General features: G+C 44.4%; 1 protein-coding gene across 2 annotated transcripts in view; it reads left to right on the top strand.

The window, feature by feature from the left end:
* The window catches only part of GCN1 (GCN1 activator of EIF2AK4), a 1,158,386-nt gene that overhangs the window by 34,305 nt on the left and 1,099,408 nt on the right, over window positions 1–24,673 (top strand). For both annotated transcript variants that reach the window (XM_069215038.1, XM_069215039.1), the window contains exons 3-9: window positions 5,383–5,446; window positions 17,612–17,743; window positions 18,386–18,494; window positions 18,639–18,737; window positions 18,834–18,968; window positions 19,790–19,858; window positions 20,566–20,674. In XM_069215038.1, coding sequence (XP_069071139.1) covers window positions 5,383–5,446; window positions 17,612–17,743; window positions 18,386–18,494; window positions 18,639–18,737; window positions 18,834–18,968; window positions 19,790–19,858; window positions 20,566–20,674 — 717 coding nt within the window. The remainder of the gene's footprint in view (window positions 1–5,382; window positions 5,447–17,611; window positions 17,744–18,385; window positions 18,495–18,638; window positions 18,738–18,833; window positions 18,969–19,789; window positions 19,859–20,565; window positions 20,675–24,673) is intronic.

Genomic DNA, 24,673 nt, shown 5'->3' with positions numbered 1-24,673 from the left:
GGTGGGGGTTCCCTTTGAAAGAGTGGGTGTGGACATAGTTGGTCCACTGGAACCTCCCACAGCCTCAGGAAATATGTATATCCTGGTAGTAGTGGATCATGCTACCAGGTATCCTGAAGCTATTCCCCTTAGGTCGACTACTGCCCCTGCAGTAGCCAAGGCCCTCATTGGTATCTTTACCAGAGTGGGTTTCCCTAAGGAGGTGGTGTCTGACAGAGGTACCAACTTCATGTCAGCATACCTAAAGCACATGTGGAATGAGTGTGGAGTGACTTATAAATTCACTACACCATACCATCCACAAACTAATGGCTTGGTTGAGAGATTCAACAAGACATTAAAAGGCATGATCATGGGGCTCCCAGAAAAGCTCAAAAGGAGATGGGATGTCCTCTTGCCATGTCTGCTTTTCGCTTACAGAGAGGTGCCACAGAAGGGAGTAGGATTCTCACCCTTTGAACTTCTGTTTGGTCATCCTGTAAGGGGACCACTTGCTCTTGTTAAAGAAGGCTGGGAGAGACCTCTCCATGAGCCAAAACAAGACATAGTGGACTATGTACTTGGCCTTCGCTCTAGAATGGCAGAGTACATGGAAAAGGCAACCAAAAACCTTGAGGCCAGCCAACAGCTCCAGAAGTTTTGGTATGACCAAAAGGCTGCACTGGTTGAGTTCCAACCAGGGCAGAAAGTCTGGGTTCTGGAGCCTGTGGCTCCCAGGGCACTCCAGGACAAATGGAGTGGCCCTTACCCAGTACTGGAGAGGAAGAGTCAGGTCACCTACTTGGTGGATCTGGGCACAAGCAGGAGCCCCAAGAGGGTGATCCATGTAAACCGCCTTAAGCTCTTCCACGACAGGGCTGATGTCAATCTGTTGATGGTAACAGATGAGGATCAGGAGGCAGAGAGTGAACCTCTCCCTGATCTTCTGTCATCAGACCCAAAAGATGGTACAGTAGATGGAGTGATCTACTCAGACACCCTCTCTGGCCAACAGCAAGCTGATTGTAGGAGAGTCCTACAACAGTTTCCTGAACTCTTCTCCTTAACCCCTGGTCAGACACACCTGTGTACCCATGATGTGGACACAGGAGACAGCATGCCTGTCAAGAACAAAATCTTTAGACAGTCTGACCATGTTAAGGAAAGCATCAAGGTGGAAGTCCACAAGATGCTGGAATTGGGAGTAATTGAGCGCTCTGACAGCCCCTGGGCTAGCCCAGTGGTCTTAGTCCCCAAACCTCACACCAAAGATGGAAAGAAAGAGATGAGGTTTTGTGTGGACTACAGAGGGCTCAATTCTGTCACCAAGACAGATGCTCATCCAATTCCAAGAGCTGATGAGCTCATAGACAAATTAGGTGCTGCCAAATTCTTAAGTACCTTTGACTTGACAGCAGGGTACTGGCAAATAAAAATGGCACCTGGAGCAAAAGAGAAAACAGCATTCTCCACACCTGATGGGCATTATCAGTTTACTGTTATGCCCTTTGGTTTAAAGAATGCCCCTGCCACCTTCCAAAGGTTGGTGAATCAAGTCCTTGCTGGCTTGGAGTCCTTTAGCACAGCTTATCTTGATGATATTGCTGTCTTTAGCTCCACCTGGCAGGATCACCTGGTCCACCTGAAGAAGGTTTTGAAGGCTCTGCAATCTGCAGGCCTCTCTATCAAGGCATCCAAATGCCAGATAGGGCAGGGAACTGTGGTTTACTTGGGCCACCTTGTAGGTGGAGGCCAAGTTCAGCCACTCCAACCCAAGATCCAGACTATTCTGGACTGGGTAGCTCCAAAAACCCAGACTCAAGTCAGGGCATTCCTTGGCTTGACTGGGTATTACAGGAGGTTTGTGAAGGGATATGGATCCATTGTGACAGCCCTCACTGAACTCACCTCCAAGAAAATGCCCAAGAAAGTAAACTGGACTGTGGAATGCCAACAGGCCTTTGACACCCTGAAACAGGCAATGTGCTCAGCACCAGTTCTAAAAGCTCCAGATTATTCTAAGCAGTTCATTGTGCAGACTGATGCCTCTGAACATGGGATAGGGGCAGTTTTGTCCCAAACAAATGATGATGGCCTTGACCAGCCTGTTGCTTTCATTAGCAGGAGGTTACTCCCCAGGGAGCAGCGTTGGAGTGCCATTGAGAGGGAGGCCTTTGCTGTGGTTTGGTCCCTGAAGAAGCTGAGACCATACCTCTTTGGGACTCACTTCCTAGTTCAAACTGACCACAGACCTCTCAAATGGCTGATGCAAATGAAAGGTGAAAATCCTAAACTGTTGAGGTGGTCCATCTCCCTACAGGGAATGGACTTTATAGTGGAACACAGACCTGGGACTGCCCATGCCAATGCAGATGGCCTTTCCAGGTTCTTCCACTTAGAAAATGAAGACTCTCTTGGGAAAGGTTAGTCTCATCCTCTTTCGTTTGGGGGGGGGTTGTGTAAGGAAATGCCTCCTTGGCATGGTTGCCCCCTGACTTTTTGCCTTTGCTGATGCTATGTTTACAATTGAAAGTGTGCTGAGGCCTGCTAACCAGGCCCCAGCACCAGTGTTCTTTCCCTAACCTGTACTTTTGTATCCACAATTGGCAGACCCTGGCATCCAGATAAGTCCCTTGTAACTGGTACTTCTAGTACCAAGGGCCCTGATGCCAAGGAAGGTCTCTAAGGGCTGCAGCATGTCTTATGCCACCCTGGAGACCTCTCACTCAGCACAGACACACTGCTTGCCAGCTTGGGTGTGCTAGTGAGGACAAAACGAGTAAGTCGACATGGCACTCCCCTCAGGGTGCCATGCCAGCCTCTCACTGCCTATGCCGTATAGGTAAGACACCCCTCTAGCAGGCCTCACAGCCCTAAGGCAGGGTGCACTATACCATAGGTGAGGGTACCAGTGCATGAGCATGGTACCCCTACAGTGTCTAAATAAAACCTTAGACATTGTAAGTGCAGGGTAGCCATAAGAGTATATGGTCTGGGAGTCTGTCAAACACGAACTCCACAGCACCATAATGGCTACACTGAAAACTGGGAAGTTTGGTATCAAACTTCTCAGCACAATAAATGCACACTGATGCCAGTGTACATTTTATTGTAAAATACACCACAGAGGGCACCTTAGAGGTGCCCCCTGAAACTTAACCGACTATCTGTGTAGGCTGACTAGTTTTAGCAGCCTGCCAAAAACCGAGACATGTTGCTGGCCCCATGGGGAGAGTGCCTTTGTCACTCTGAGGCCAGTAACAAAGCCTGCACTGGGTGGAGATGCTAACACCTCTCCCAGGCAGGAATTGTCACACCTGGCGGTGAGCCTCAAAGGCTCCCCTCCTTTGTGCCAACCCAGCAGGACACTCCAGCTAGTGGAGTTGCCCGCCCCCTCCGGCCAGGCCCCACTTTTTGGCGGCAAGGCCGGAGAAAATAATGAGAATAACAAGGAGGAGTCACTGGCCAGTCAGGACAGCCCCTAAGGGGTCCTGAGCTGAGGTGACTCTAACTTTTAGAAATCCTCCATCTTGCAGATGGAGGATTCCCCCAATAGGGTTAGGATTGTGACCCCCTCCCCTTGGGAGGAGGCACAAAGAGGGTGTACCCACCCTCAGGGCTAGTAGCCATTGGCTACTAACCCCCCAGACCTAAACACGCCCTTAAATTTAGTATTTAAGGGCTACCCTGAACCCTAGAAGATTAGATTCCTGCAACTACAAGAAGAAGGACTGCCTAGCTGAAAACCCCTGCAGAGGAAGACCAGAAGACGACAACTGCCTTGGCTCCAGAAACTCACCGGCCTGTCTCCTGCCTTCCCAAGATCCTGCTCCAGCGACGCCTTCCAAAGGGACCAGCGACCTCGACATCCTCTGAGGACTGCCCCTGCTTCGAAAAGACAAGAAACTCCCGAGGACAGCGGACCTGCTCCAAGAAAAGCTGCAACTTTGTTTCCAGCAGCTTTAAAGAACCCTGCAAGCTCCCCGCAAGAAGCGTGAGACTTGCAACACTGCACCCGGCGACCCCGACTCGGCTGGTGGAGATCCGACGCCTCAGGAGGGACCCCAGGACTACTCTGATACTGTGAGTACCAAAACCTGTCCCCCCTGAGCCCCCACAGCGCCGCCTGCAGAGGGAATCCCGAGGCTTCCCCTGACCGCGACTCTTTGAACCTAAAGTCCCGACGCCTGGGAGAGACCCTGCACCCGCAGCCCCCAGGACCTGAAGGACCGGACTTTCACTGGAGAAGTGACCCCCAGGAGTCCCTCTCCCTTGCCCAAGTGGAGGTTTCCCCGAGGAATCCCCCCCTTGCCTGCCTGCAGCGCTGAAGAGATCCCGAGATCTCTCATAGACTAACATTGCGAACCCGACGCCTGTTCCTACACTGCACCCGGCCGCCCCCGCGCTGCTGAGGGTGAAATTTCTGTGTGGACTTGTGTCCCCCCCGGTGCCCTACAAAACCCCCCCTGGTCTGCCCTCCGAAGACGCGGGTACTTACCTGCAAGCAGACCGGAACCGGGGCACCCCCTTCTCTCCATTCTAGCCTATGTGTTTTGGGCACCACTTTGAACTCTGCACCTGACCGGCCCTGAGCTGCTGGTGTGGTGACTTTGGGGTTGCTCTGAACCCCCAACGGTGGGCTACCTTGGACCAAGAACTGAACCCTGTAAGTGTCTTACTTACCTGGTAAAACTAACAAAAACTTACCTCCCCCAGGAACTGTGAAAATTGCACTAAGTGTCCACTTTTAAAACAGCTATTTGTCAATAACTTGTAAAGTATACATGCAATTTTTATGATTTGAAGTTCCTAAAGTACTTACCTGCAATACCTTACGAATGAGACATTACATGTAGAATTTGAACCTGTGGTTCTTAAAATAAACTAAGAAAAGATATTTTTCTATACAAAAACCTATTGGCTGGATTTGTCTCTGAGTGTGTGTACCTCATTTATTGTCTATGTGTATGTACAACAAATGCTTAACACTACTCCTTGGATAAGCCTACTGCTCGACCACACTACCACAAAATAGAGCATTAGTATTATCTATTTTTACCACTATTTTACCTCTAAGGGGAACCCTTGGACTCTGTGCATGCTATTCCTTACTTTGAAATAGCACATACAGAGCCAACTTCCTACACCAGGCGACTTAGTTACATTACATATATCATCTGCTGCAAAGCATTTGCAGCCCTAATTGGGAAGGTATCTGCTTTCCTGTCAGACTTACTTCTGTTTGCTTGTGACTTTTGGGTGTTACTCTTTTGGTCCTCTTCCTTTAAAAAAACAATAGTACCATAATTTGAATATTTACAGTGTAGACATTTCCTCCTAATTTTTAGGGTCTTTTCAGAAATTGGGGATCCACGTTCACGTTCTTTGTTTTTGTTTTTTCAGACTTACCAGAGGGAGCAATCAAAGGCCTCTGCAAGCTGTTCTGCCTGACACTGCATCGGTATAGGTGAGTCTTGTGGCTTCTCTCCCTGCACCTTTGTTTTTTCTTTGTGCTTGAACTTGCATATATGGGTGTCAAGTTTTTAATATCCAAGCAGAATACTGATGTAAGTAGTGTGCTAAGTCACCTTTTTGGCTGATGTGCTAGTATAAGTCAGCACTTCAAATTCCTCCTTATTTGAGATGGTTTAAAGGACCTGTAACTGCTCTTAAGCCACAACAGTTAATTTAATAGCAGGAGACATGTTGTCTCCATTAACCTGACATATGTTGCCTAGCTTCTAAATTCTTCTATAAAGAAATTGACATTCCCTCTACTGCAGCTCTGCAGATAAAGTGGCTTGCAACACAAAGCTCTTGGGCATTCAAGGAATGTATATAAACAGAAGATCCTTTACAGTGGCAATCCCGAGATGCAAAACTGTTATTCCTTTGTGTGATGTGAAAGACATAACAGTACCCCTGATGCTTAGCCTACCAGTGTAAAATCCCATTACTAGGTCCTCGCTCTTCCTACAGTGTTTTTGTTCTGTAGTGTTTGTTATGGAGGGGACTTGCAGACCATACGCCACTTTCTTTTATGATGGCGTTGCATGATTTTGTATTAACCAGCATTTCTTTCTAGGCTTATATTCCCCATGTAATAATGACATCTGTGTCCAAAATTTTAACTGCATTTTGTACTGTGGAAGGATCACTGTACTATTGACTAGTTTGTTGTTGCACTCACGGTCACACAACTGTTGTTTAATCGGGGTAGATTTATTGTTGACAACCCACACAGTGGTACACATCGGGAGCTAGTCAGGCTTACTAACAGTCCCAATGTCCTCAGTACATGCGGTAACTGAGCATGGACCCGGACTCAGCCAGGATTCCTTATTAGACATAAAAGTAAAATGAAAATGATTACTACATTTGTCCTCATCAGTATTGAGACCCATCATCCTCATTTTCTTTGTTGTGTTGGCCATCACCTACCAACCATGTAAACTCTGTTGGATGGTCTGACTTGAGTATTCAAACCAATTTCTCTTGTTCTGACCATCCTGTCTTTTGCTATCTTGGAGAATCCCAGGAAGAAGAGGGCAAAGACTGAAAATATGCTTACAATTTTTTTTGAGGAGGGTTTTAAATTAAAACAAAAAAAAGTGCACATCCTACCTCTTGTGTGACCACTGAGGTCAAGGAGCTGCAGCGCAATAACAAAGTGAGCATTTGCCATCCCTGAACTCCCTTTCCTAGGAAATCTGGGTCTTTCTAAATATTGTACCAGAGTGACAGATCGTTTTTTCTTTCTTCTCAAGTCTTGAGGTTGTCTGCCTCAGCTTGAGCTGTTGTCATTAGTTTGAAACTTGTATACTCTCTAAGCCTTAGTGTTCCAAAGAAAGCCTTATTTTAGTCACAGCTGTACTCTATCCTTGTATTCCATTTCCTAGATGGTATAAGTGAAGCCTGTATATGACTTTGGTCTAGTAGTTTCCCTTGCCAACTAAAATCCTTCAAATAGCTGCTTTTTCACATAATTGTTCTATGACGTCTGCCTCCAGGGAATGTTTTTCTGCATGTTTGTGTCACTCCAGTAGGTATCTCCTTTCAAAAAAGGCACGAATGAGCACTCGTGGTTTTGCAAAACACTTACTCATACATTAACATGGACATAGATCTCAATGTTACAGAAAATCTAATGCCTATAAGTATTTTTAGGTTTGTATCTGAGCCCCAGGTGGTACTTGTACCTTTTGGTTTTCTCTGTGTATCCCTCTTTCATTTACATGTGAATAAGCCCTTTTCTTGTTTAATGGCACTGGTTCGATAGTCAGTTTATTTTATTTACTCTTTCATTTTGTATCCGTGGTTTTAACCCTTACCAATGTTAAAAACCTTTGACATTGCAACTTACTGGTTGATGAAGAGTCAGGGGTCCAAAAGGAGTCATTTGATTACCCTAATGATGTGCAACCATATTGATGGCTCTGGGTAAATGACAATATCTACCACAGATAAGACACACTAACCTCTAATTACCTTTGTAAACTAAGAAAAGATATTTGTACCTCATGTGAGTTTGTATTTTGCTATGTCTGTAGACCAGGTAATTTATGTGGAAGCGAGGCAGCAATGATTCAGATGGACATAGAACAACTCCCCAAACACATTGAGGTCTTGAATCTGTCTAAAGATAGGAGAGACAATTTTTCCTATGTAATTGCCTCAAAGACAGTAAGGATAACATTGTTGCTGGTTTGTGTGTTGATTAACCCCATAGTAGTCTGTTCTGTAAAGCTGTGGTTCTTTTACAGAGCGCAGTAACTTTGGCAAAACAATGGATTTCTGGTGGAGTCGATACTGTGAGTTGCACAAAGTCGATCAAACAATGACATTATTGTAGGATGGATGGAGGTGGCAAGGAAGGCTATTGTAATCTGGCTTTTGACTTTTGCACCCTATACCAGAAAGATTACAACACAACCACACAGAGAAGACAAAAAAGACTAAGACGATGGCAGTTCATATGTGGGAGAGATTTCTGCCATCCAGAGATGCTATCTTCCCAGTGGCACACACTATGCATCTCCTTTAATGTCAATATCTCTCCTTTAGCTGTCAAGAGAGGGGACTAATGCAACCCCTTCCAAACTGGAGGGGTACTGTTACAGATGTCCTTTTCTTATCCCTGCACGCAGTGGAAACCTAATTGCTACTCTTAGAATATTATTTCTTGCAGAATTATATTACTTTGTGTACTGGTAGTGCGCAATTGTCACCAGGCGGGTATCCTGGTGCTTGGAGAAAGGTGTGCTGCCCTGGCTAAGGCCTATTGAAGGAACCATCTTTTAATTTAATTTTCGGAATTTAAGGACTGAGGTGGTTGCTCTAATGTGAGCGTCACCAGCTCAAAGGCAGGCCAATGTAAGCTAGAAAGGTACAAGAGAGTGCAGCCAACTGCTCTGGCTCCTCAGGTGCAGGGGACATGAGTGAGCGGTAGGCTGGTAGAGAGAAGATGTCTGGTTGGGGTGTGGAAGCTGTTTTGGCTGTTCTGATAGGAGAGTCATTAGTTGTGCTGTGCTTTCTATTTGTTTTTTTGTGTAGTTTGAAAAGGGAGCATTTGTGAATAGGGAGGGAATGGAAGACTTTGAGATACAGCAGTATGTGGCTATAGGGTTGGAGGTTAAGTGTGAGTCTGACCAGTGCTTTCTAAATGACCTGGATTCTGTTTCTGAGTTGTGGAAAGATTCTGACCTAAAGTGCATTACTGTAGTCCAGTTACTGGTGATAGGGGCTTGGGTGGTGATTTGACGAGTGTTCAGCAGATACCATCTGTAAATGTTCTGGAGGAGTTTGATGTTATGGAAGAAGGAGGTGGCAGTCAAGTTGACCTGGCACAACATCAGGATTAGGTTGTCCATCACAGTCCCACAGTTCCTGGCTTGGCACAGTGGAATGGGTCCTTATTCTGAGAGCCTCCAAGACGAGGAAGAGAGTTAAATATTCTTCCTGATGAGAACCACCACTGTCTTGTCGGATTAAAGCATCAGTCAGGTGGTCATCATCCAGTGGGCTACACGCAGTCAATAAAGTTGGTTTGAGTTCTCTGAGAGGGAGAGGATGAGCTGGGTGTCGACGTACGAAATGATGTGGGGCTGTGTAGGCATTGAAGGTTATGGAGCTGAAAGATGAGCCTGCTGCGATTAAGCCTGAATCCAGATTGGGATGGGTCCAGGAGTCGGTTGTCATTGCGGTAGTTGGCTAGTTGTTTGTCAATTAGTGTTTTTTCGAGGACTTTCGCCAAGCAGGATAGAGGAGAGATCAGTCTGTAGTTCGCTGGAGTCTTTGGATCTTCTGATGGTTTTTCAGTAGCAGTGCGATGGTGACCTATGTCCAGGTATCTGGGAAGGTGGCAGTGATGAGTCATTGAGAATCTGCTTGAGGGTGGTGCAGAAGGTTTCAGAACATCTATTGGGTGTAGTTTACAGGGTGGTATTCACTGTGCATTTTCTTATTTTCTAAAGAAAGAAATCCCACAGAGGCTCAAATGCTTTTTTAATTTGGGCTATCAGATAAATTGTTAGTGTTTTTTGGACCTTACATTTTTAACAGACAGGTCTACACTGTCTATAGGGTTTCTTCAAACTAGGCTAGTACTAGGAGCAGTTGGTCAAGACAGATTAATCATTGTAGGGGAATAACTGTATGGTGAAAAAAAAAAAAACTTCTCAACTTGAAATATGTTTGATCAGCCTGTTGAGGTTTGAGAGCTCTGTTAGCTTCTTAGCTAATGTAGCAAGGAGAGGTAACTAGCTCTGCTTCAGTGGTATTGCAAAGACGCTGGGAAACACAATATGAAGTCAGCCAGAAGTGGAAAAAATCCTACCCCCTGGTGAGGACTTCAGGAAGTACAATACAGAGTCACCCCAAAGAGTGACAGAATCCTAGCCCCTTTTGGTAGTGCCACATGGAGTGAACTCAAGCATGACAGAACCCTTAACCCCTGGGGCAGTGCTAAGCTATCAGGGAATACCACGATGTGTAGTCGAGTAAGATTCAGACATCAAGGATGATGGTCTGTGGTTTAACACAAGATGTATTGAATGATTAGGCAGATGCAGTAGTTTGCTCATGTGATAACTGTTTTTGTCTGTAGGACGATTGTTTTCGGTTAAGTGAGAGACAATGAACAGCGTAAGAAGTGAAAGTTGAGGAGTTAGGGTAAAATGATAGTTGAGGCTATTGCCTAATGCTCAGACTTAAGGGTGGGCGATGGACTTCGCTCTGCTTTTGGAGTTTTGCAGACTCTGTGCACTCCTTGGAGTGCGGAGTTTGTCAAAACTCCGGCATCCGCCGCATGGCAGAGTTTACCGCCCACCTATAGTTTGTCATTCACTGTTCGAGACCCAGAGGTGTCTCTGGGCTTCCACCACACACAACACATAGACGGATCCTTGATTAATAAGAGCTTTTGGTTGGGAAATTCTTTCATCTTTTCTGAGACTGTTTGGCTTTATTTTTGTGAGTTTTCTGCAGCCATCCCAATGTTAAAACACTTCTGCTGCTTAACTGCTTGTTCTGCTTGAACATTGGTCTCTGGCGCTATTTATTATTTATGACGCCCTCCAAATGTATTCACTCGCCACCTTTCAAGACAAGTACGTCATGGCAAGATCCTGGTGCTCTGGAGGGTGAGGGAGGAGAGCTGGGAGGGAGGCAGCAGTAATTGAAGAATAATCAACGCCCAGTGTAGCTTTGCCATTGTTTCAGTTATAGAGAGAAGCTCATCGAGTTGTGAAAGCTGCACTTTGGGATGTGCTAGTATGAACTTGCTTGTGGATCGAGTTTTCATAAAGAAAGAGCAGAGCAGTCATGTACAACCTGCTCAGATCCTGATTACAAGAATAATCAGTGAAAACACACAAGCACCCGGGCCTTGCTCATCTCCAGGTAGATGTGCGAGTGGAACACACAGCCCTCCTTAGCCCTAGGACAGACGAGACTGCAGCGCCAATGGCATCATAGGTTACATAAAGTTGAAAAACAGTACACATGATGACAGTGTTGGCTCTGTACGCTTGCTCACAACAATAAAACTGCTGGTTGAGGACACCGATCTCTTCAATTAATATTCAGACGGTAGACACATCTATTTAATAGTGCACAACCTTTAATGTCATGAGTCCCATTGAACTGCTCTCACCTCCCGCCGCACAGTACAAATCTAGAAAGGAATGACTTGGAGTGAAAATCCAATATCGAGGCTGCCTGCTTTCCGATATACCACCCACCCTGCATTCTTGTACCTATTTTTCTGAGATTACTACATGCAGGATTTTACCTTCTATATTTTTCCAATACCTCTAATTCAGTGACAAAGCACGTGCAGCCTAGAAACTGCCATATAAGCGCAGACTTTTTATACAATCAAAAATAAAATGTACATACCTAAAAGAAAAATAAAGTGCAGTGTGTGCAGTTCCTCTGTCACCCTGCCAAAAAATGCGAGATTAGAGCATGATAGCAACACTCATTGGGTTGGAAACTGACTAGACATTCTAAGAGATTAAAATCAAGAAAGTTTGTGATTTAACATTTTTGTTCCTGCCTGAGGCAGATGGCGATTGATCAGACAGGAAGAGGATTCAACATGCAGATGTGCGTGCCCTTGTGCAAACACAATGAAGATTATATTTTTACAAAGCTAGCAAGTAGGATTCGATTGTAAATATGCAGATAAATGCATGTTGAGTCTACCCAAGAACAGCGGTGGAACAGTTCGTCTTTAAGCAGATGTAGATATTTATATTAAAAAGATTAAACTATGCTCTTTCTGAGTGGCTCATGACAATTGTTTCTTGTAGGACAAGAAGATAGAGTGGGTATTTTGCTTACTTGCTGGATGTGGGACTTGCTGTTGTAGGTACCCTTATCTATGGCAACTCAACAGAAAATTGTGGCAGTGCTTTTTTTTCTGAAACCCATCTTTGAGTTCAGTGCAATTTGAAGTGCTTTTAGGGGAAGGGCAGAAGCATGCAGGTAGGTGAAGCTGCTGTGCGTGGTATGTTTGTGGAGAGCTTTATGTAAAGAGAGAAGATTGATTTTACAGTCTATATTTTCAAGTAATGCCATTAGAAAAAAGTGTTTTGCAAAATTACTGTTACATTTTAGGTACCATTTCTTTGCAGCATCATTTAGTAAAATGTGTTTAGGCATGCAGGGGTGTGGAATTTAATAAGATATCTACTTGTCCACAGGATAGGCTCCATCATAAAGCTATTTGTCCCTTTGGTGCCATGTAGTGCGGCAACAAATTATGGCAGCAATATCCTTACATTTGAGTTCTATAATTAGCCCCTCTGATTATGCTAGGGCTAAAAATAGGGCTTGAACACTAGCATTTTCCTTATTTTGCCACCTTTCTTCAGATCTGCATACCGGCGCTAGAGGTAGCTGTAAGAAAGAGTCCCATGGTTGGAATGCCCTTTTAAGTCTATGCAAACCTGCTGACTTTCATATTTTAAGGGTTTTCACCTGCTCTTCTCTAATCTTCTCCCACAGTGAGAAAGGTTGGAAATTTACTCCTGACAAGGGCCGAAATGAATAAAAAAATAAGTGGTTAGAGGGAAAGTGAACTTGAACTCAACAGATTTTCGCATGAACAAATCTAGACATGTATATTTACTCGTACTAAAATACAGTTCACAAATATTTTCTAGGGGTGCGATTTCCTGGTCTACTTTTGTAAATTCTTGTGAATTCATGAAATACGAAAATCAGTACTAATGCAATGATAGATACAGAGAGTGCACTTTTGTGACCTTCTTTAATAATTCGGCCCCTAGTTAGGTCTACCATTAACCAAGACCTTTTGTTTTTATTCAAATTCTATCCCTCTCTCACTGCGAGTGATTGCAACCTGCTCAGTACTTCATAAATTCACAAGAATTTACAGAAGTAGACCAGGAAATCGTACTCCTAGAAAATATTTGTGAACTGTATTTTAGTAGGGGTAAATATGCGTGTGTAGATTTACTTATGTGAAAATCTGTTGAGCATTTACAAGTTCACTTTCCCTCTAACCACTTTTTTATTTTTTTATTTTACTTTTGCCCTTGTCAGGAGTAAATTTCCATCCTTTCTCAGTATGGAAAAAGATTAGACAAGAGCTGGTGAAAACCCTTAAAAATTAGAAGGTTTGCCCATTCCTACCCTGGAACGTTTGTTTACTGCTGCCTCCAGCACTGGTATGTAAATCTGCAGAAAGGTGGCAAAATAAGGAGATTGCTTGTATTCAAGCCCTCGTATTAGACATAGCATAATTAGAGAGGCTAATGTTAGAACTGTTATGTAATGAGATTGCTGCCTTAATTTGTTGCTGAACTACATGGCACCAAAGGGACGTGTCTTTTTTTTTTATTTATTTTTTTAAGAGGACAAGTAGATTTATTAAGCAGACTGTCCTATGGGCAAGTAGATATTTCATTAAAGTCCACACCCCTTAGGTCATGTTTTTCCTGGTGGTGGCTTGTGAGTCCCCCATGCCTGACTCAATGCAGGATTGCCATGCTGATTGTATACTGATGAACAATTGCTCTTAAGGCAAAAACCAAACACCTCTGAATCCTTCTTTTAAAACCTCCACATCCTTCAAGATCGTTTATTTCCAATCATACCACTTTTTTTTTTATTTTTATAGACATTTTATGTCTGTTTTTTTGTAGCATACAAGTAAAACTGTTGTGATCTGCTATATTTCACATTCAAAAGAACCCATCATGACACCATGTAGGAAGTTGGCTCTGTATGCACTATTTCACAGTAAGGAATAGTATGCACAGAGTCCAAGGGTTCCCCTTAGAGGTAAGATAGTGGCAAAAAGAGATAATACTAATGCTCTATTTTGTGGTAGTGTGGTCAAGCAGTAGGCTTATCAAAGGAGTAGTGTTAAGCATTTGTTGTACATACACACAGGCAATAAATGAGGAACACACACTCCGAGACAATTCCAGGCCAAAAGGTTTTTGTATAGAAAAATATATTTTCTTAGTTTATTTTAAGAACCACAGGTTCAAATTCTACATGTAATACTTTGCACGAAAGGTATTGCAGGTAAGTACTTTAGGAACTTTGAATAATCACAATAGCATATATACTTTTCAAATAAAACACATATAGCTATTTTAAAACTAGACAGTGCAATTTTCACAGTTCCTAGGGGAGGTAAGTAATTGTTAGTTCTTGCAGGTAAGTAAACCACCTACGGGGTTCAAGTTTGGGTCCAAGGTAGCCCACCGTTGGGGGTTCAGAGCAACCCCAAAGTTACCACACCAGCAGCTCAGGGCCGGTCAGGTGCAGAGTTCAAAGTGGTGCTCAAAACACATAGGCTTCAATGGAAAAGGGGGTGCCCCGGTTCCAGTCTGCCAGCAGGTAAGTACCCGCGTCTTCGGAGGGCAGACCAGGGGGGTTTTGTAGGGCACCGGGGGGGACACAAGTTAGCACAGAAAGTACTCCTCCAGCAGCACGGGGGCGGCCAGGTGCAGTGTGCAAACACACGTCGGGTTTTCAGTTGGAATCAATGGGAGACCAAGGGGTCTCTTCAGCGATGCAGGCAAGGGGGGGGGCTCCTCGGGGTAGCCACCACCTGGGCAAGGGAAAGGGCCTCCTGGGGGTAACTCCTGCCCTGGAGTTCTGATCTTTCAGGTCCTGGGGGCTGCGGGTGCAGAGTCTTTTCCAGGAGTCAGGATCTGGGAGTCAGGCAGTCGCGGTCAGGGGGAGCCTCGGGATTTCCTCTGCAGGCGTCGCTGTGAGGGCTCAGGGGGGGCAACTCTGGCTATTTACGGTCTCGTAGTCGCCGGGGAGTCCTCCCTGAAGTGTTTGTTCTCCACAAGTCGAGCCGGGGGCGTCGGGTGCAGAGTTGCAAGTCTCACGCTTCTGGCGGGAAACGCAGTTGTCTTGAAGTTGCTTCTTTGGAAACAAAGTTGCAGTCTTTGTTGAACAGGGCTGCTGTTCTCTGGAGTTTCTTGGTCCTTTTAGAGCAGGGCAGTCCTCTGAGGATTCAGAGGTCGCTGGTCCTGGGGAAAGCGTCGCTGGAGCAGTGTCTTTAGAAGTGGGGAGACATGCCGGTAGAGCTGGGGCCAAGGCAGTTGGTGTCTCCGTCTTCTCTGCAGGGTTTTTCAGCTTAGCAGTCCTCTTCTTCTTAGGTTGCAGGAATCTGAGTTCCTAGGTTCAGGGGAGCCCCTAAATACAGAATTTAGGGGTGTGTTTAGGTCAGGGAGGGCAGTAGCCAATGGCTACTAGCACTGAGGGTGACTACACCCTCTTTGTGCCTCCTCCCAAGGGGAGGGGGTCACATTCCTATCCCTATTGGGGGTATCCTCCATCTGCAAGATGGAGGATTCCTAAAAGTCAGAGTCACTTCAGCTCAGGTTACCTTAGGGGCTGTCCTGACTGGTCAGTGACTCCTCCTTGTTTTTCTCATGATCTCCTCCGGCCTTGCCGCCAAAAGTGGGGCCGTGGCCGGAGTTGGCGGGCAACTCCACTAGCTGGAATGCCATGTGGTGATGTAACAAAGGGGGTGAGCCTTTGAGGCTCACCGCCAGGTGTTACAGCTCCTGCAAGGGGGAGGTGATAAGCATCTCCACCCAGTACAGGCTTTGTTACTAGCCACAGAGTGACAAAGGCACTCTACCCATGTGGCCAGCAACATGTCTCGAGTGTGGCAGGCCGCTAAAACCAGTCAGCCTACACGGGTAGTTGGTTAAGGTTTCAGGGGGCACCTCTAAGGTGCCCTCTGGGGTGTATTTTTCAATAAAATGTACACTGGCATCAGTGTGCATTTATTGTGCTGAGAAGTTTGATATCAAACTTCCCAGTTTTCAGTGTAGCCATTATGGTGCTGTGGAGTTCGTGTATGACAGACTCCCAGACCATATACTCTTATGGCTACCCTGCACTTACAATGTCTAAGGTTTTGCCTAGACACTGTAGGGGCACAGTGCTCATGCACTGGTGCCCTCACCTGTGGTATAGTGCCCCCTGCCTTAGGGCTGTAAGGCCTGCTAGAGGGGTGACTTATCTATACTGCATAGGCAGTGTGAGGTTGGCATGGCACCCTGAGGGGAGTGCCATGTCGACTTACTCGTTTTGTCCTCACCAGCACACACAAGCTGGCAAGCAGTGTGTCTGTGCTGAGTGAGGGGTCCCCAGGGTGGCATAAGATATGCTGCAGCCCTTAGAGACCTTCCCTGGCATCAGGGCCCTTGGTACCAGGGGTACCAGTTACAAGGGACTTACCTGGATGCCAGGGTGTGCCAATTGTGTAAACAAAAGTACAGGTTAGGGAAAGAACACTGGTGCTGGGGCCTGGTTAGCAGGCCTCAGCACACTTTCAAATCAAAACATAGCATCAGCAAAGGCAAAAAGTCAGGGGGTAACCATGCCAAGGAGGCATTTCCTTACACACCACATTCCCAAATCCACTTGTGATCCATGTTAAATATCAGCCTTTGAGTTTTTCTGTGGAATGTGTTGAAAGAGATTAGAAAAAAGGAGAGGCAGTTAAAATGAAAGGTCAGAGATTACAATATTCCCCTTTTCTTGGCGGTCCCATTCACCAAACATATCATACATACCCATAGTACTTCTGCTCTGTGAAAATAAAACTGAGTACATGAGTGTAAACATGCTCTGTGCACTAACCAAATTGTGAAATGGAAGCTGAAATCATCTTTAGCTTGTGAACATTCAAGTACATTTTCTGCTGTGTTTTTGCATTTTCTGCTTTGAGGCCATTGTCCTTCCCCTTTTAGAAGTTGACGTATAGTATTGTCACTTTTTCTGCTGGTTTTCTCACCTGCCCGGTTAAGAACAGCAGGCCTCTAAGGAAGTTCACACATTTGCTTCAATTTGAAATGAATTGCTACAATATTCTTTATCCCAGTGGAGGTTTAGGGAAAGGTATATTTGACAATTTGTTCATAGAAATTGATAATGAGAGTAGATTTGTGCTCATGCGTGCTGGATAAAGTGATTGCATCTTTCATTTCTAGGTGTAACGCTAGTTGTGAGATTTCTTGAAAAATTATATTCGGCATTGGCTGAACTTGTCAAAACTAGTGTTGGATCCATGAACCTTTGAGGCATCTGTTAAATAATTCTGCAACTTAATCAGAATGTCAGTTTTCATTATGTTTTCAGCACTTTCCTATTAAATTATAAGTTCTTTTAACTTAAGGCACTTAAAAAATGATGCTGCACACTTTGCTATAAATACATGAAAAACCCAAACTACTATACATTTACTATCTTTAGTAAGGATTACATAAGGACAAGTATGGGAAGGTTTATAAATTAGGTGCTGCAGTATTGAAAACGATGCTTAGCAAACAGGACTTTGTTTGACCATCATAGTGATGTTGGCCCAATGCATGCTGCTCAGCAGATAAAATAAACTTGATACCTCGTCACCTGTTAGATCTTAGTTGTCTCAGTGTTTTCTTATATCATTTTAATGTTTTGCATTATTTTGTATTGCTATTAATCAGGCCTTGCAGTGTTGTAAGGATTAAAATCCACCTCAGTTCACTGCAGCAAATTGTAAAGTGCTCACTCTGGCTTCCTTTTGAGCAGCTCGTTAGCAAATCTTATTTGATTTGATGTTTCCTTTCATTTTCTTTCTTAGAGATGCAGCATCTCGTCGGGCCCTTCATGCCGCCATCCAGCAGCTTGTGGAGTCCCAGCCGGAAGTTGCAGCCAAGAACCTGCTGCAGTCCCTGCAGTCCACAGGGATAGGCGGCAAGAATGGTGCTCCCAGGTGAGTCTAATACACTTAGCCTATAAAGTAAACCTCTGGGCGGCGCTCAGGAGTTAGTTACAGAACTGTTAAACACTGGCAGAAATTAGATGAAAATTCTAAAAGGAATCTTAGTATAGGGCCACAGCAGAGCAGGAGGAAAGTGCATGTATGGCGTCCTGGCCTCTCACATCTGTTAAAGGAGGCATCCAGTGAATGATGTTAAAACATAACTTGGCACCCTCACCCAGGCATTTTCGAACAAAGTGACTTCTTAGATTCTATATTGTTAATGATGTGGGGTTACTTATATAACTAGTTTTGAAGACAAAGCATTGCATGTGGGCTGTAGGTTTGGTCTGTAATTAGCATAGGCAAGTAGGCTTTCATATTTGTGGTTGCATGATTAATTGTTAAGGCAGTGACACTGACACCCCCCCCCCCCCTCCCCCACTTTTGTGAAGAAAAATAAAAACACCAGCTCTGTGTTTTGGTGAAGGACATGTATTAAAAGTAATGGTCCCCACAACTGGCAATTAACGGGATCTCTTGGAAAGAGGAATTTAAGGTATACTAGTAGATGAGTAGGTGCCCATAACCTTTGACTTCTGTAACGAGTTTGCCATGTTAGTATATAAATAGCTCTCTGTTTCCATCTTGCAGTAAGAGCAGCGGGTCAGCTGCTGCTTTGGCTTTCTCCTGGACTGGCCTCCTCATGCCAACTGTCTTCCAAACACCTGACAGACGACAAGGCGAATTATGGCAAAAACTTGTAAGTTTCTTGAATTGTCAAATGTAGGTTTTGGAAGAGGTCTTGCACAGGCAGCTTTCTACTGCTTGGATGTGATTGAATGCTAACATGTGCTGAATGCTAACGTGTTGCATGGATCCTGAAAACGTTTTTTCTCTGTCTTAGGTCGAAGTTCAATGCCTCCTATTAATGGAAGTGCTAGGAGGATCACACAAGCATGCTGTGCAAGGAGTTGTCAAGAAATTGAACCATCTTTGGAAAGAGGTGACTTTCTGATGTCTGATTCTATAAGCTCTTGGAACTGCTCTTTTTTCACTAAGCATTGTCCTTGGTATAACTGGGTGTCCTATTTGTATTTAGAACCCTGGATTGGTGGATCAGTACCTGGCCACTACCCTTGGTCTGGAGCCCAGCCAGAGCTACACAGGGATGCTAGGACTCCTGGTGCAGTTCTGCATGACTCAGAAAGAGATGGAAGTAATTAACAGACACAAGGCAAGTACCACATGTAGTGCCGTGCTACGATGTTACTTTTTCTTAAGGGTCCACTTTGGGACAATGATATGGCAGGACCATTTTTCAAAGATATCCCCATGTGAATTTTGAAAGGTGCCTATTTTTTGGGATTGTTGATCCACAGTGCCATGATACTACCTTGTCTTCAGTACAAGAGTTTCTACTAGAAATGCTAGATGTATGATCCAGATGTATGATTTTGTACATCAAATTAAAATAGTAACATGGAAAAATACCCTAGAAACATATTGAAAGGGTAGTGAGTGGTAGTACCTTTAAGCCCAAAATGTCTAGCAGTTGTGGGTGACCTGGTTTGTCAAGAGTTCTAATGCATGGAGAATGGAAGTTGTGGAAACTTCTCCATTTTGAGTATGTGGTACTTGAGGGTGTCTGTGATGGAGTTGGATATTGGGGGGGGGGAGTAGTAGTGCTAGAGCTGCAAATTATTAAACCAGGGTCATGGCTTATGAAAGCTGTTGTGGTGAGAAGATGATGGACTTGTTTGGTGGGTGCAGCGATGTCTGTAAGGAAGTTGGTTTAGGTGATGTGAAGAATTTAGAGATTAATATAAACATGATTGATAACATGAGTATGACTCTTACTTGCAGTGTGGTCCAGCCTGCTAGATGCCACTTGTTGATTCTTGGGGCGCTCCATTTCATCAGCAACAATGTTGATGACATTGTCAAGTGGCTGGAATGAGTAAACGTGGAAAACTTGGGTGGGAGGGTATATAGCGAGGGTTCAGTCTGTTGATAATTTTGATTTTATGTGCAATCCTCGTTTGGTTTTTCCTGCAGGGTGCCCTGTTGGATTTCTATATGAAAATGATTCTGATGAGTAAACTGAAGCCGCAAAAGCATCTTTTGGTAAGAGTACCTGTTTGCTCTTTAAACTCTTTGTTGTAACAGTGAGATTACTTTTTTGTACCAATATCAACATTATGTTGACCTCTTTGCAAGTTTAGATAATAGGCTTGTTTTTGTTATTTTGCTGGTCTCTGATCAAGTAGAGTCAAATGATGATAAGGCTGATCCTGACACACTTTAATTTATTCTTCCACTTCGGGGGTTATTTAAGAGCCTAAGCTATGGCCAAACTATGACCCTATTGTCTTGTGTTGATGTCAAGGACAATAAGTAGGGTTTTACAGGTGGAGCCCTAATGTGCACAGACCTATCAAAAAAAAACAAAAGAAAAAAAGGGAACAAAACACAAACTCCTCCAATGTTTCTTGTGTTATTGAGGCCTGACAAAACACAATTTTCCAGAAGGTTTCACATGTCAAGATAGATGATCACTTTGGCTATTTGGTATGGTATTGTGCCTATCGATTAGATTGCTGTAGCTTTTTGGTAACCTATTGGTTACTATAGCACTTGAATAACTGGCTGATTTTGAGTGGATTCTGGTTGTGTGTTAATTTGAGACTAGAGGATATCACTGCATCAGTGTTTTACTTCCCTCTACCAGATGTGTTTTGGCATAATGGAGCTGAAATAGCTGCTAGTTGTTTTTCTCTTGGTTATTTATGGTTTGATCCAGTTTTCCTCAGGTGACTCATTGTATCTTCTAGGATAACTGTGCTCCATTGATCCGGCATCTTTCACACGCTGAGTTTAAAGAGCTGGTTCTGCCGGCACTTCAGAAATCACTCCTCCGAAGCCCAGAAAATGTAATTGAAAGTAAGTGACTGTTTGCATGGCTAATTTAATGATGTTTCTTGGGTGGGTGGGGCGATTCATTAGAAGATAATTGCTGGCGGAAAAGTTGTAATGTGGTAACTGGTGTTCGTGTGTTGTAGTTTGCAGGGGGTTGGATGTGTGGTGTGTTGCATTGCTATTTCATATCAATCAATATGAGAAACGATTCAAAGGGATAGGCAAAGGAAACTTCCTTAACAGAGGTGAAAGAACAGTCCTATGCAATCCTGCTGCACTGTTCACCAGTTACCATCATATCTCATTTTTATTGAAGACCTCAGCCCTCTAGTAGAAAAGCAGCTGTTTTTGATGAATAACACCTAGGTTACAAGAGCAACAACAATAGAAAACACCCTATCATGTTTAGAATCACAAACTTATTCACCTGCTGCCCCACTCTAAAAACTGTTCAAATAATTTGACTTTTACAGTACCTCTACATTATTCATTACAGTACAGGCATAGTGAATTACTGGCAGTCTCCCCCTCTGCCCCCAAGTTATTTTTGTCTCAGTACTGTGAGCTTCCAGGAGCTCTCCTCAGTGACACTGATTTTGTATGTTTATGCATAGTTCAGTTTTGTAACCTTTGTCTGACTTTTTCTAACTTTTAGTCTAGTGAGTTCAATTAATTTCAATTGTTCCAATGATAAATGAGCTATGCTTTCTGTCGAGCAAACACAGCAAAAGTCAGCCTTCTCAATGTCTTCTTCCCTTCCTCAAAGTCTTTTAACTTGCTTTAGCTTGTGCCCCTGTTCTGAACTTTCAGTAAAACTAAATGTTGAACTCTAAATGGTGGTTCCATGGGCTTCCCTAACTCGCCTCTGTCCATATACTGTCAGAGTAGAATATTGTAACTTGGCTTTAGTCATGTTTGCTTTTTTTTAAATAGAATGAAAGGACACTTGATAGGTGTGCGATTTCTGCACCCCAAAAATCTGTCAGGTAAAAATGTAAGCACCTTTTCTGTGTCTGTTCTGTTACATCAGTCATAGAATTGATCTGATTAAAGTTTGAGAAGTCTGTCTTTATTGATGACAGCATATTTTATTTTAAGCATACATTAAAACGTAAAAATCTTTTTTTTTTTTGTACCAAAGAGGAAATAACTATTTTCAGTAAGGCAGACTTCTGGAAGATGATAATGAACTTCTATAGCTGCCTGGTGCAAGTTGGGAATTGCCTCAGAACTGCTTATATTTACTTGCATACCAGGTTTGTTAGGAGAACCTGCCATCCCATGCAATAATGTTATAGGGCCAGATACATCATCAAGGCTATTTGCGATTCGGAAATAGCGATTTATAAGAGATCGCTATTTCTGACTTGCAAAGTGCTATGTATCACATTTGCGAATCGGTAATAGCGATTTCTTAAAAATCGCAAATGCTATTTCCGATTCGCAAATTGCGATACCGGCCCCATTCTCAACTATGGGCCTGTTGGCCCATATCTGCAAATTTTTTGCATTTCCAAAATTGCGATTTCTGAACCAGAAATTGCAATTTTGGAAATGCAAAACCCCAGTGTGCTTGGGGGCCTAAGGCCCCCTCTGCTGCACCCCAAAAAAGTTTTGGGGGACATGTAAGGTGCACACATGCCAAAAGGGCATGTGTGCTTTACATGTACAATTTAAAAATGCATTTTTAAATTGTGCACATGGTTACCACCAAGTTCAACTTGGTGGTAATTAGCGACTCCTAAATGCCAAAATTGTATTTAGGAATTGCTTCATACATGTGCTAAGGAATCGCAAAAAAGGAATCCTTATTTGCGATTTCTAATTTAGAGAGTCGCAATTTGCGACTCTCTAAACGCGGTCGCATTTTTAAGGTATCGCTATTTTAGCGATTCCTTAAAATTGCGTTCAGAATGTATTTCATACATTCTGAAATGGCATTTTGCATTCGCAAACGGCCATTCACACCGTTTGCGAATGCAAAATGCTTTCATACATCTGGCCCATAGTAAAGAACTATGAACAGACGTATGTGATTCCTTGTAGTTTCCAACATGGAAAATCAGCTTCCCTTTTATGCTCAGTTTTAACCAGTTTGAAGTCCCTTTCTCACTTGTGTTTCTCTGTCCATATGATCAGGTGTTTCAGTCCAAGTGAATCATTCTGTAGAACGCTGGCTCTTTATGTGGTGTATCTATAACTAGATACAACATTTAAAGAGTCCAGTGGTTCTCCAGTGAGTGGACAGGGCTTGCTGTGCAACTCCAAAGTGCTCTGGTTGGATGTAGGGTGGCAAAGCAGCCTCAGACTTAACATCTTACAGAAATTTCACTCTATTCCAGCCCACTTGTGTGACATTGTAGATTAGGGTCCCAGCCATGGCTAACTACTCGTATTGTTAATACACAAAATTCTGTTTAAACATGTGTGTAAGGAAATGCCTCCTTGGCATGGTTGCCCCCTGACTTTTTGCCTTTGCTGATGCTATGTTTACAATTGAAAGTGTGCTGAGGCCTGCTAACCAGGCCCCAGCACCAGTGTTCTTTCCCTAACCTGTACTTTTGTATCCACAATTGGCAGACCCTGGCATCCAGATAAGTCCCTTGTAACTGGTACTTCTAGTACCAAGGGCCCTGATGCCAAGGAAGGTCTCTAAGGGCTGCAGCATGTCTTATGCCACCCTGGAGACCTCTCACTCAGCACAGACACTCTGCTTGCCAGCTTGTATGTGCTAGTGAGGACAAAACGAGTAAGTCGACATGGCACTCCCCTCAGGGTGCCATGCCAGCCTCTCACTGCCTATGCAGTATAGGTAAGACACCCCTCTAGCAGGCCTTACAGCCCTAAGGCAGGGTGCACTATACCATAGGTGAGGGTACCAGTGCATGAGCATGGTACCCCTACAGTGTCTAAACAAAACCTTAGACATTGTAAGTGCAGGGTAGCCATAAGAGTATATGGTCTGGGAGTCCGTCAAACACGAACTCCACAGCACCATAATGGCTACACTGAAAACTGGGAAGTTTGGTATCAAACTTCTCAGCACAATAAATGCACACTGATGCCAGTGTACATTTTATTGTAAAATACACCCCAGAGGGCACCTTAGAGGTGCCCCCTGAAACTTATCCGACTATCTGTGTAGGCTGACTAGTTTTAGCAGCCTGCCACAAACCGAGACATGTTCCTGGCCCCATGGGGAGAGTGCCTTTGTCACTCTGAGGCCAGTAACAAAGCCTGCACTGGGTGGAGATGCTAACACCTCCCCCAGGCAGGAATTGTCACACCTGGCGGTGAGCCTCAAAGGCTCACCTCCTTTGTGCCAACCCAGCAGGACACTCCAGCTAGTGGAGTTGCCCGCCCCCTCCGGCCAGGCCCCACTTTTGGCGGCAAGGCCGGAGAAAATAATGAGAAAAACAAGGAGTCACTGGCCAGTCAGGACAGCCCCTAAGGTGTCCTGAGCTGAAGTGACTCTAACTTTTAGAAATCCTCCATCTTGCAGATGGAGGATTCCCCCAATAGGGTTAGGATTGTGACCCCCTCCCCTTGGGAGGAGGCACAAAGAGGGTGTACCCACCCTCAGGGCTAGTAGCCATTGGCTACTAACCCCCCAGACCTAAAACACGCCCTTAAATTTAGTATTTAAGGGCTACCCTGAACCCTAGAAAATTAGATTCCTGCAACTACAAGAAGAAGGACTGCCTAGCTGAAAACCCCTGCAGAGGAAGACCAGAAGACGACAACTGCCTTGGCTCCAGAAACTCACCGGCCTGTCTCCTGCCCTCCAAAGATCCTGCTCCAGCGACGCCTTCCAAAGGGACCAGCGACCTCGACATCCTCTGAGGACTGCCCCTGCTTCGAAAAGACAAGAAACTCCCGAGGACAGCGGACCTGCTCCAAGAAAAGCTGCAACTTTGTTTCCAGCAGCTTTAAAGAACCCTGCAATCTCCCCGCAAGAAGCGTGAGACTTGCAACACTGCACCCGGCGACCCCGACTCGGCTGGTGGCGATCCAACACCTCAG

This window comes from Pleurodeles waltl, chromosome 11 (genome assembly GCF_031143425.1).
Source record: "Pleurodeles waltl isolate 20211129_DDA chromosome 11, aPleWal1.hap1.20221129, whole genome shotgun sequence".
In the NCBI taxonomy this organism is placed as follows: Eukaryota; Metazoa; Chordata; class Amphibia; order Caudata; family Salamandridae; genus Pleurodeles; species Pleurodeles waltl.
Note: the sequence above shows the minus strand (reverse complement) of the source record. Positions and strands in the feature narration are given on the sequence as shown.